At 37.7% G+C, this 13,303-nt stretch overlaps 1 protein-coding gene across 1 annotated transcript in view; it reads right to left on the bottom strand.

Moving 5' to 3' along the window:
• The window catches only part of LOC148945440 (uncharacterized), a 112,192-nt gene extending 101,955 nt beyond the window's left edge, over positions 1-10,237 (bottom strand). Inside the window, exon 1 of the mRNA XM_089099043.1 lies at positions 10,196-10,237. Within this exon, the coding sequence (XP_088955169.1) occupies positions 10,196-10,237 (42 nt within the window). The remainder of the gene's footprint in view (positions 1-10,195) is intronic.
• Positions 10,238-13,303: the final 3,066 nt, after the last annotated feature.

The following is a 13,303-nucleotide window of genomic DNA, read 5'->3' as shown; positions in this document are numbered from 1 at the left end:
CACCCATTATAATGGTGGACATGACATTTATATAATTTTGGTAAGTTGCTATTTTTTTTTTTTTTTTTGAGAAAATCGACTTAAATGTTTCGACTATACCCCCGAAAAATATTAGACAATAGTTTTTTGTGTTTTATTATGGTCTGCAGAAACAGTGTGTGTAAGAAACCGTGTCTGTGGCCATTTTGTGGAGAAACATGCAACAGTAAAAAAAAATCGGACACAATTTCCAAATAGAGGTCGCACTGTATATACCGGGACAAGGACAAGTGGTAAGCATGGATAGAATCCACCCACATTCCATAGGCGGCTTGGCCGTTCTTGAGGCAAGGTTTCGTATTTATCTTCAGTTCTTATATTGAGTTCAGAGAATAGGCCCACAGTAAGAGTTCTTTTCTCTCTCTCTCTACATATTAAATTTGAGATTTGACATCAGAATAGAAGACATGCCACAATTTCCAAGAGAAAATAAGTCGTTGCTGAAATGAAAGTAGACCAGCAAAATAGGCAGCACTAAGTAAAGAACGAGGTGGGCACAATGTGATGTTTTTTGTTTTTTTTTCACCATACCCGAGCTCTTTGTATCAAAGAAGTTGTCACATAAACTTCGAAAAGCGCTCATTCGATTGGAAATTGGAGTGACTAGTGCCCTTTTTAATAGTCGAAAGTAATTGGAGGGTAACTAGGCCTAGCCCCCCCCCCCCCAGCCCAAAATTCCCCCAAATGCATCCAATCTAAATTTTGAGATAAACATTTTGTTCAGCATAGTTGATTTCCAGACAGAAAATATCTTTTTGAAGAGGACACTCCCCCAAAACCCTCAGGGCGAGGGTTTTTAGTTATGCCCTGAGGGCATATAAGGTTTTTATAGAAGACATTGTTGTAGAAACTTCAAAAAAAGCTCATTCGATTGTAAATTAAAGGGCTAGTACCCTTTTTAATAGTCAAAACGATTGGAGGGTAACTAGCCCCCTCATGCCCATCATTCCCCCAAACACATCCAATCAAAATTTTGATATAACCATTTTGTTCAGCGTAGTTGATTTCCAGATAAAAATATCTTTTTGAGGAGGACAATCCCGCACAACCCTAAGGGCAGGGGTTTTAAGTTATGCCCAGGGGGCATATAAGGTTTTTATAGAAGGCGTTGTCGTAGAAACTGCAAAAAAGGCTCATTTGATTGGAAATTCAAAGGGCTTGTGTCCATTCTGATAGTCGAAAGTGACTGGAGGGCAACTAGCCCTCCCCCACACCAATCATTCCCCCAAACACATCCAATCTAAATTTAGAGATAGCCATTTTGTTCAGCGTAGTTGATTTCCAGATAGAAAATATGTTTTTGAGGAGGATACTTTCCTAAAACCCTCGGGACAAGTGCTTTAAGTTATGCCCTGGGAGTATATAAATTTTTGTAGAAGATATTGTTGTGGAAACTTCAAGAAAGGCTCATTCGATTGGAAATTCAAAGGGCTAGTGCCCTTTTCAATAATTGAAAGTGATTGGAAGGCAACTAGCCCCCCCACACCCCTCCTTCCCCCAAACCCAGCCAATCAAAATTTTGAGATAGATATTTTGTTCAGTGTAGTTGATTTTTAGATAGAAAAAATGCTTTTGAGGAAGACACTCCCCACAACCCTCGGGGCAAGGGTTGTAACCTATGCCCTAGGGGCATATAAGGTTTTTATAGAAGACATTGTCATAGAAACTTCAAAAATGGCTCATTCGATTGGAAATTCAAAGGCCTAGTGTCCTTTTGAATAGTTCAAAGTGATTGGACGGTAACTAGCCCCCCTCTCACGCCCACCTTTTCCCCAAACACATCCAATCATAATTTTGAGAGAGCAAAATTGTTCAACATAGTTTAAAATTCTAGGAATTAGGTATTTGAGGATGACAACCCCCTTAAGGCCCTCAAGACAATGAATGTAAGTTATCCCCTGGGGGCATAAAGTTTTATAAAAAGCGTTATCGTGAAGCTATCGTAGAAACAAAAAGGGCTCATTCGATTAGAAATTGGAATGGCTAGTGCTCTTTTTAATAGTCGAAAGTAATTGGAAGGCAACTAACACCCCTTCCACGCCCACCATTTCCCCAAACACATCCAATCAAAATTTTCAAATAGCCATTTTATCCCAGCAGTTAAAGTTCAGAAAATTATACCTTTGAGCAGGACACTTCCCTCACAGTCTTAAGAGCAAGGGTTATAATTTATGCCCTGGGTATATAAGTTTTTATTGAAATCTGTATCGTAGAAACTTGAAAAAGGGCTCATTCGATTGGAAATTCAAATGTCTGGTGCCCTTTTTAATAGTCAAAACCGATTTGAAGGCAACTATCCCCCTCTCTCCCCCACCTTTTCCTCAACCACATCCAATCAAAATTTTTATATAGCCATTCTGTTTAGTGTTGTGGATTTCCAGATAGAAATTATGTTTTTGAGGAGGACACTCCCCTATAGCCCGCAGGGCAAGGGTTGTAACTTATGGCCTGGACGCATATAAATTTTTTACTAAACGCGTCGTTGTAGAAACTTCAAAAAAGGCTCATTCGATTGAAAATTGAAATTGCTAGTGCCCTTTTTAATAGTCGGAAGTGATTGGAAGGCAACTAACACACTTTCCACGCCCAACGTTTCCTCAAACATATCCAATCAAAATTTGATACCCATTTTGTTCCACTCAGTTTAAAGCTCAGGAAACTATACCTCTGAGCAGGACACTCCCCCCAAGATCTTCAGGGCAAGGGCTATAAGTTATGACCTTGGGGCATGTAAGATTTTTATTGAAATGTTTGTCATAGAAACTTGAAAAAGTGCTCATTTGATTGGAAATTCAAAGAGTTAGTGCCCTTTTTAATAGTCTAAAAAGATTTGAAGGCAACTAGCCTCCCTCTCACGCCCACCTTTTCCCCAAACACATCCAATCAAAATTTGTAGATAGCCATTTTATTCAACGCAGTTGAAAATTTTGGAAATTAAGTCCTTAAGGATGAGAAACCATCTCCCACAAACCCTCAGGGCAAGGGTTTTAAGTTACGACCTGGGAGCGTGTAAAGTTTTTATTGAAAACGATGTAAAAACATCCAAAAGGGCTCATTCAATTGAATATGGAAAGGACTATTGCCCTTTTCATAGTCAAAAGTGATTGAAGGGCAACTAGCCCCCTCTCACGCCCACCATTTCCCCAAACACATCCAATCAAAATTTTGATATATCCATTTTGTTCAACGTATTCAAAAGTTCTGGGAATTAGGTCTTTTAGGATGATAACCCCATCAGAGCTTTCGGTGCAAGGGTTGTAATTTATGCCCTAGGGGCATATAAGGTTTGTATAGAAAAGGTTATAAGTTATGCCCTAGGCTTAAATTAAAGGGCTAGTGCCCTTTTTAATAGTCAAAAATGATTGGACAGCAACTAGTCCCCCCTCCCCCACGCCCATCGTTCCCCCAAACACATCCAATCAAAATCTTGATATTGCCATTTCGTTCAGCATAGTTGATTTCCCAATAGAAAATATCTTTTAGAGGAGGACACTCCCCCATAACCCTCGGGGCAAGGGTTTTAAGTTATGCCCTGGAGGCACATTAGGTTGATATGGAAGACGGTTGTTGTAAATACTTCAAAACAGGCTCATTCGATTAGGAATTCAAAGGGCGAGTGCCCTTTTATAATTTGAAAGTGATTGGAGGGCAACTAGCCCCCCACGCCTATCATTCCCGCAAATATATCAAATCAGAATTTTAAGATAGCCATTATTTTCAGTGTAGGCTAGTTGATTTCCAGATAAAAAATATATGTTATATTTAGGACGAAACTCACCCACAACCCTCAGGGCAAGGGTTTTAAGTTATGCCCTGGGGGCATATGAGGTTTTTATAAGAAGGCGTTGTCATAGAAAATTCAAAACAGGCTCATTCGATTAGAAACTCAAAGGGTTAGTTCCCTTCTTAATAGTCGAAAGTGATTGGAGGGGAACTAGCCCCTCCCACACGCCCATCATTCCCCAAACACATCCAATCAAAATTTTGAGATAGCCATTTTGTTCAGCATAGTTTATTTCCAGATAGAAAATATTTTTTTGAGGAAAATACTCTCCCAGAACCCTCAGGGCAAGGGTTTTAAGTTATGTCCTGGGGTATATAGTTTTTATAGAAGGCGTTGTCATAGAAACTTCAAAAGGGGCTCATTCAATTGGAAATTCAAAGGGCTAGCGCCCTTTTTAATAGTCGAAAGTGATTGGAGGGCAACTACCCCCACACGCGTCCATCATTCCCCCAAACATATCCAACCAAAATTTTGAGATAGCCATTTTGTTTAGTGTAGGCTAGTTAATTTCCAGATAGAAAATATATTTTTGAGGAGGACACTCCCCCACAACCCTCAGGGCAAGGGTTTTAAGTTATGCCCTGGGGGCATATAAGGTTTTTATAGCAGGCGTTGTTGTAAAAACTTCAAAAAAGGCTCCTTTGATTGGAAATCCAAAGGGCTAGTGCCTTTTTTAATAGTCAAAAGTGATTGGAGGGCAACTGCCATCCCCCCACGCCCATCATTCCCCTAACACATCCAATCAAAATTTTGAGAGAGCCATTTTGTTCAGCATAGTTGATTTCCAGATAGAAAATATATTTTTGAGTAGGAAACTCCCCCATAACCCTCAGACCAAGAGCATTAAGTTATGCCCAGCGGGCATCTAATATCTTTATAGAAGGTGTTGTTGTAGAAACTTCAAAAAAAGCTAATTCGATTGGAAATTCAAAGGGCTAGTGCCCTTTTTAATAGTCGAAAGTGATTGGAGGGCAACTAGCTCCCCCCCCCTCCCATGTCCATCATTCCCCCAAATACATCCAATAAAATTTTTGGATAGCTATTTTGTTCAGGGTAGTTGATTTCCAGAGAGAAAACATATTTTTGAGGAGGATACTCTGCCACAGGCCTCAGGGCAAGGGTTTTAAGCCATTTCCTGGAGGCATATAGGGTTTTATAAAAGGTAGTGTTGTAGAAACTCCAGAAAAAGGCTCATTTGATTTGAAATTTCAAGGGCTAGTGCCCTTTTTAATAGTCAAAAGTTATTAGTAATATTTTTTGTTGTTTAGACCAGGACACTTCGTATTGAAGGAGTTGTCATGGGAACTTCGAAAGGGGCTCATTCAATTGAAAATAGAAAGGGCTGATGCCCTTTTTAATAGTAGAAAGTAATTGGAGGGCAAGTAATCCCCCTTCCACTAGCACCCTCCCATTTCCCCATTATGTTTTAAAAACTAAATGTTGCCTTAAGATTAAATCAAAATGCATTGTGATAATGCTAATTCCCAATAAGGCATCTCAGCAGTATCTCAAGAACGACTGAGGGTATTATGTTCAAACTTTCGAGGTTACTTCTGCTCTTAAAATTTAACCAAATCAAAATAGGGTAAAGGTACCGATGATTCGACAGTGCAATTTTGGAACCCCTGTCGAAATTTTCCATCAAAACGGAATAACTCTGCTTAGCCTTGACTTGGAGCAACACCTCTTGAAGCCCTTTTTTTTATTCCAACGATAGGAAACGTTGACACAATTTCCGGTATACCCAGATACTAAAAGAACATTTAATTCAGTCAGTTTCCCGTTTTTGACAAGAAAGGAGCTCTCGATAATTTTTCAGGTATTCAATGTTCAAACTGCTGTTACTTGGTTATTCATTGAAAAAAAAATTGGGATTAGCACCCATGCATCCAGATACATCTGATTTTATCTGAATTTTAGTCAAATTACTTTTTCTTGCTAAAATGAAATTAAAATGGCAACAAATATTACCTTGTCGAAACTAGGTTCCAAGTGTCGAAACTTTTTGTTTAATGTAGTGGAATACCAGACGCACTAAAAATGTTCCTTTAGTCAAATTAAAACATTGATAATGGCTTCTATATATTGATTTATTTCTTTTCCGAATATCTTGTAGTAACCTTGTCGAAATTTTCTACAGACAGATACAGGCCCTGTCGAAATGTCGGTGATTCTGTCGAAACTCCGCTGAACATGTAATACAAATGAGATATAATTGGTATCTAAAGTCCAGGGTCCACTGACGAAAATATAGCTGTTGAATTTATGGGTGCCCGCTATCCCAAAATTGCAGAGGTTCACATGGAAGTCATTTTTTCCTTTCCTTAGCACTTATGAATGAAACTAAAAAAAGATTCTCAAATTTTGGTCAGAGGTTAAACCGCAGCTAGACAAATACTATGCTGTTTTCTTTTGTGACAAAAAACGTGAGGTGCCATGTTTTGTCGGTAGAATCCTGGACTTTCCTGACAAGGACAGTCCAAAATAAAAATTTCCAAGTGGATTAGAATCACAGATCACACTTTGAAATGGCCAAATGTTGATCATATTTACAGTGTCAACAATGAACAAATCTTTGCTGGGCCGTTAAAACTGACCGGAAGTGGGCAATTCCAGATAGCGTATGGAGATGCTATTCCTGTGGGATATATGTAACACTTTGAAAAAAGAAGATTTATATGATCTAGGTCACAATATCGCACTCCTTATGATTAGTCGATTTTTTTGTACTGAATACTACATATTTGAAACAATTTTGGGAGCTTTATTACTTCTACTTTTTGAAGTGTTTTACACTTTTATACATTAAAAGAAGTTCAAGAAAAACAAAGAGACAAGAATATTCATGTCGAATAGACCAGGTTCCGCCCACAGATATTCCCCAAGTATTTAGACACGTGTCAAATACACCAGGTTCCACCCACAGGTAGTCCCTAATTATTTCGTCATGTGTCGAATTGGGTTACGACTTGCGTTGAAAACGGGTAACTTTTTTGTTTGTGCCGTATTTGTAGGTGAAAATGCTCTAATTTCGGAAAATTGGAGTCTTGTACCCTTTTCAGATAAAATTTCAAACTTTCTCATAAAACAATTAAATTTCTAGATGTTTTTTGATATACTGAAACCCTTTTCAAACAAAAAGTCTTTAAATTAGGACTTCTGGAGTAGTAAAACTGTGTTGTTGTTTTTTACAAAAACTGCCGAATCATCGGTACCTTTACCCTAGTGTAAGTGTATCCATGCTATCAAAGAAAGTAAACCATTTTTTTTTTGTGAATGGTATCAAGTTTTTCATTTCTGGTCAACTAGAGGAGGCATGAAACTAAGTTAAATAGTACTATTTGTGTCCAGATTTTTAAAAGGGTGTATGTTGTTAAAAATTGCTGAAAATTTTTCTCCAGCATTCAAATAGCAGGCCAAACTATAAAGTCTTAAAAAACGAAAAGATTTAAAGTGATATTTTCTTTTTCTCTGAAAAGACTATGGCAATATAAAACGAACATAAATTAATTAAAAAAAAATTTTCCACAAAATAAGTTTTTCAAAGAAAAGTCAAGAACTCCATTAAACAAAAAATTAGCAAAAATAAAATAAAATAATCTACTAGGCTCGAAATGACCACAAATCAGCAATGATAAATAAATGATACCAAAAACAAACAGAAATTACAATAAATAACTAAGTCAAACTCAAAACAAGCAGATTTTAACATAAGTTGGGCACAAAACCCCTATGCCTTCCCAAGCCAGAACAAAATTTGCACTTTGCTGAAAAATACAAATGAATGTGCATTGTCAGTTTAATATACATATACTGATAATTAGTAATCAAAATGTTAAAATTATTTGATTTATTAAAGATAGAAAATAAAAAAGATTTTTTTTTTTTCAGTAAAGTGCAAATTTCGCTCTGGCCTTGGGAAGGCCTAGTTGCTTTTTGCCCAACTTATGTTAATTTCTGCTTGTTTTGAGTTTGACTTGGTTATTTATTTTAATTTCTGTTTCTTTTGGGTTTCATTTATCTATTGATGCTGATTTGTGGTAATTTTGAGCTTGGTAGATTATTTGATTTTATTTTTGCTCATTTTTTGTTTAATAGAGTTCTTTACTTTTCTTTGACAAACTTATTTTGTGGAAAGTTTTTTTTAATTAATTTCATGATAAAAGCAGCTATTGTAGACCTAGAGGCTGGCTTACCAATTAGGGTAGTGGCAGAGAAACATGGAGTGTCACATTCAGCCCTTCACCGACACTACCATAATTACTTACAGATAGGCTAAAGGAAAAAATCCTACCTCTTACTGACTTGAAACAATTTGGGAACCTAAAATCCACCTCTGCTTCCCATTACCTCGTTTCTCTTATTGATCACATCGGGAAAATCCTTGAAAGGCCAAATTCTTGGCTAAATTTAATTTCCATCAACCTTCAGAAAGCATTCGCCCTTGTTAACCACAATATTTTAATTGAGAAACTTTCCAACGAGTTCAACATTGATCCCTTACTGGTGAAATTAGTTGCCTCCTTCTTAACAAATAGATCACAAGTTGTCATATACCAAAATCATTATTCAAATCCTCTCCCTGTCCACAACGGCATACCCCAAGGTACTCTCCTAGGTCCCCTCCTTTTTTCAGTAATGATCAACAGCCTCGCAAAGGAATTTCCTGACCGATGGAAATTTGTTGATGACCTAACGGTTGTTGAAACTTGCTTCCGAAATTTAATAAGTGACCCTATGAGTATCCTCAATGAAATTGGAGACGAGGTCTTAGACTTAGACATGACAGAAAACCCCTCTAAGTCCATGATAATGCCCATTTGTTTTCTCAAATCCTCGCCCTATTTCCTTAATCCTATCCCTCTTGAAATTTCTGTGTCCTCATTTGAAGTAAATGGCGTCACAATTTCTTCAAATTTAAAGCGGGACATCCACGTTAAAGACATCATCAATAGGGCTAATGTGTCTATCGCCCTCCTTAAGCTCCTAAATAAATTCAGCGTCCCCCCTTCCCACTCCTTATAAATTTACACGTCTTTTGTCCGCCCGCATCTAGAATATGCTTGTCCAGTTTGGCACCCTGGTATCTCTCGCGAGGAATCGGAAAAAATTGAATCAATTCAAAAAAGGGCCTTGCGAATAATTTTCAAAGAAGGCAAGGTGCCATACTCTCTGCTCCTAAAAAAGGCTAGTCTGAGAACCCTGGAGCTAAGGAGGATTTCGTTAAGCCTCCGTCTTGCAGAAAAACTGCCATAACAAACCCTCGGACGGCAATTATTTTTCCCCAAACGTCACTCCCCATCCAGATTACGGCCGCCTCCCATCCCTGCTTTTTCCCCCATTCGCTGCGTTACTTCCAGATACGAAAGAACTTTTATCCCATTCATTAAAATAAAAAATGAATAAAATGTCTCAATAGTTTCTTTTTTTCCCCTCTTTTTTGTTTATTATAATATGGTATTGCCCAGGTTCTTTCACTCTTTTGCTTGCCCCCCCCCCTTCTTGACCAGTTTTTATTGTTTTTAACTCTTTTATTGATTTTCTTTAGTTGAATTGTTGACACTTTCTTAGTATCCCTTTTAATTTAAATGCATTTATGTCTCGCTCTAAGTTTAGTTTGACCAGTTTTTAATGCATTTATGTCTCGCTCTAAGTTCAGTTTGACCAATTTTGGTTTTCTTAATTTTTTAATTGACTTTTTACAGTTTTAATTATTGACTTTTAAATGATGTTCGTTATGGTTTTCTCTATTTCGTTGTTGTTCTTTGCATTTTTACGTGTAACCTTTTATATTGTCGACTCCAAAGTCCGAATTTGGCCCTTTGTAGGCTTGTGATACCGATTTTTTTTTAATTAAATATCTCCCATCTCTCACTACCAAAAGTATTCAAAGCTCAGTGATGACAAAAAAGCGAATTAAAGTGGCACCCCAAAGATTGGATTTGCTACTATTTTTACGCCCGAAGAAGAAGCATCACTCTCTCAATACTTACTGCAAGCGAGCAGAATGAGTTATGGTCTGACCAGGCGAAACACCAGAACCCTTGCTTACAACTGCGCTGTTGCAAACAACAAGACTATCTCAGATGCCTGGACAGACGCCAAAGAAGCTGGCAAAGACTGGTTGGCTGGATTTCAGGCTCAAAACCCAGAGCTTTCACTTAAAAAGCCAGAGGCAACAAGTTCGGGGCATGCCACAAGCCTTAACAAGCACAATGTATAGGAGTTTTTCTCCAACTTGCAGTCAGTTTTCAAGAAAACTCCATTTACAGCAAGCAACATTTTCAACTCTGATGAAATCTCAGTCACCACTGTTCATGTTCCTCCAAAGATTTTCGCCGAGAAGGGTAAGAAAATAGTGGGCAAAGTAACCTCAGCTGAGCGTGGCGTGCTTGTGACTACGGTTGGAACCATCTCTGCCAGCGGGCAGTACCTTCCCTTACCTTATATTCCCATATTCCCATGCAAGTAATTTCAACCTCACATGCTGACTAAAGCTCCAGCTAACTCTGCTGGAAGAGCTTCACTCCAGATGGGTAAACCAAAAACTGTTTCTGGAATATCTGAAATATTTCAAGACTTACACACATGCTTCCCCTGAAAGCCCAAAGCTTCTGATAATGGACAACCACAAGTCCCACATCTGTTATAATGTTCTGCAGTTTTTCAAATAGTCTGATATCATTTTGCTGACAATACTAACTCACTATAGCCAGGGGTGGCAGCCATTGGACATTTGTATGTGTTTTCCCTTCAAATGCCAATACAACAAGGCTGTGGACAACTGAATGCTATCCAACCCAGGGAAGACCTCGATGATATACGAGATTGCATCTCTTGTTGGCCAATGCGTCCCTGTATCTTTCACACCAAACAACAAACTGAAGGACTTTGAAAAGTCAGGGCTTTGGCCCTACAAACCAAACATCTTTAAAGAAAAGAATTTTCTAACCTCTATTGTAACTGACAGACCTGTACCTGATTCTTTGGATTCAGTTGAAACCGGAAACAACATGGCCAAAACCCCCATTATAGGTGGGCCTGAGCAATCCTCTACACCCTTTTCAGTTATTGTGACGCCAGAACAAGTTCGGCAATGTCCTAAAGCAGAGCCATGTGTACTGAGTGGCAGAGGCAGGAAGAAAGGCTCTACAAAGATACTTACTGACACTCCTGTGAAAAGACAGATTGAAGAACAAGAAGCCAAAAGAAAAGATAAAAAAGCCTGGGGTGGTAAAGCTAGAGGAAAACTTCGAACTGTTTGAAGAACTGGAAAAGCAAAAAAAAGACCAGACAACAAAAAAACTATTTGTGGATTCAGAAGGAAGTGACGATGAAAAAATGATTCTTGATGATGACAGTGATGCCTCAATGAAGCTAGGTGAATTAGAAGATGAAAATTAGAAAGAGGAAGAGGTCTTGTACAGTGTCTCCACAGGAGATTGTGTTAAAGTTGTTTACGAAGGAGAGTATTTATCTGGGTCTGTCCAAGAGAAAAACAGGAACAGTGTCAGAGTGAGTGTCATGTGCATGACCAGTCAAATAAAATGGAAGTGGGTGGATTAGAAGACTCAATATTGTATCCAAGGGAGGACATTTTGAAAAAGTTGTAGCCTCCTACCCCAGCACCCAGTACAGCTTCCAGAGCAGCGTCATACTTTTTATTTGCAGAATGGTAGTCTAGTCTTGTGTCTAAGATATTTTTACTTTTGTAGTCGAATTTGTAATTTAGTTTTTATATGATGAATAGTCAAAGTTTTCTACCAGTACATGAATCTTTTTAATATGTCCCAGAGTATGCCACATCATGTCCCAAGATATACCAACCCCCCGCACTTAGTGGGACAAATGGTATAAGCAGGGACTCCCCTCTTTTTTTCTTCTAGCTATACAAGAAAAACCGGAAAAATCACAGTTTATGCTGCAGTTCTGGTGCTTCCTTTTGAAACATAGACCATTTTTCTACTCCAACATTAACCATACATTTTGGAGGTTTTCCAAAATCTGTCCCTGTATATACCACTCTCCCCTAAACTTAAGCAATTCTGGCAAAGATCAGGGAGAATAATGGTAGCTTATCGACACTTTGAACTAAACAAAACCACAATCTGAGAAAACAGAAATGTCAGATTGAAAGAGGAAATCTTCATAGCAAAATCTTGCACTGTATACTTTTAACTGTTAAGTTAATAAATTTTTTAGCCAAAGCTATTTTTCAGATCGGTATTGAGATTCTAGTATCTAGGTATTACACAAATATCATGTTACCTTTTGACTTCAACCTAGCCTAGTTGCTTCCTGAAATTGAAATAAAATCAAATACATAAGCCATCCTTTGGTCACATGACTTTGAATAAAATGTACCTCAAAAATAAAAAAAAAACTTACCAGTGGGTTGCATGCAGCAACATCTGTTTGATAAACAGAGAAACTGGTTTCAGCAGGATAGTTTACCAGCTTATCATTTGAGGTATCTGCTACAGCAGGTTCTACATTACTGGAAGAATCTTCAGCCGAAAGGTTGTATCAACTCTGTTTCTCTTTATAGCAGGTTGAGTTATTTGAGTATTTTGAGCAAGACAGCTAGGTTTCTCTATCTGATTAACTGTCTCATCAGGATAAGCAAGACCTTTAACTTTGAGCATTTCAACCACTTTTATTAATGAACTAGTTTGAGCTTGCGGAAGAGTCACTTCACCTGCACACTTAAATTTCTCCAAAGCTAGCAGATCACAAAATTTCAAATCCTTTAGAATAATAAAACGATGGGGATGTGAAATCTCTAAAAGCAGTGTTTCAAAGTAGGAACTACAAGATGAGAGAACAAGTCCGTGACATTTTATGCTTTGACTGTCACATGATAAGGTGACATCTGTGAAATGTTCACTGTTTAATAGAAGTAACAAAGCTTCATGAAATACATCCAGGTAGTTGTTCAACTTTAAACAAAATAGTTTTTGCTCCATTTCAAAAATAGTGACTAAAATGTTGAATGGCACAAACTTGCTGAAATAGATTGAAATATACAAATAAACATTCAAAGTCACCAATACTATAGCCACTAAAGGAGAAAATTAAGAAAATACTATACAATTAGAAATTAAAAAGCAACTCAGTACATGTAGGGTAAATGTTCCAATGATTCAACAGTTTCTGTAAAAAAAAAAAAACAGTTTTTCTACTCCAGAAGTCTTAATTTCAAGACTTTTGGTTTGAAAAGGGTTTCAGTATATAGGAAAAACATCTAGGAATCTAACTGTTTGATGCGAAGTTTTATCTGATAAGGGTATAAACTCCTATTTTCTGAAATTAGAGCATTTTCACCTACAAATCTGACAAAACAAAAATGTTACCTGTTTTCAATGCAAGTCAGAACCCAATTCAACATGTGTTGAAATACTTAGAGAATACTTGTTTGCAGAGCCTGGCGTACTTGGCATGCGTCAAAATACTTGGGGAATACCTTTGGGAGGAGCCTGG

Source organism: Artemia sp. Qi Xiang Cuo, chromosome 13 (assembly GCF_049724085.1).
Source record: "Artemia sp. Qi Xiang Cuo chromosome 13, ASM4972408v1, whole genome shotgun sequence".
Taxonomy (NCBI): domain Eukaryota; kingdom Metazoa; phylum Arthropoda; class Branchiopoda; order Anostraca; family Artemiidae; genus Artemia; species Artemia sp. Qi Xiang Cuo.
This window is presented reverse-complemented; position numbering and strand designations above follow the sequence as displayed.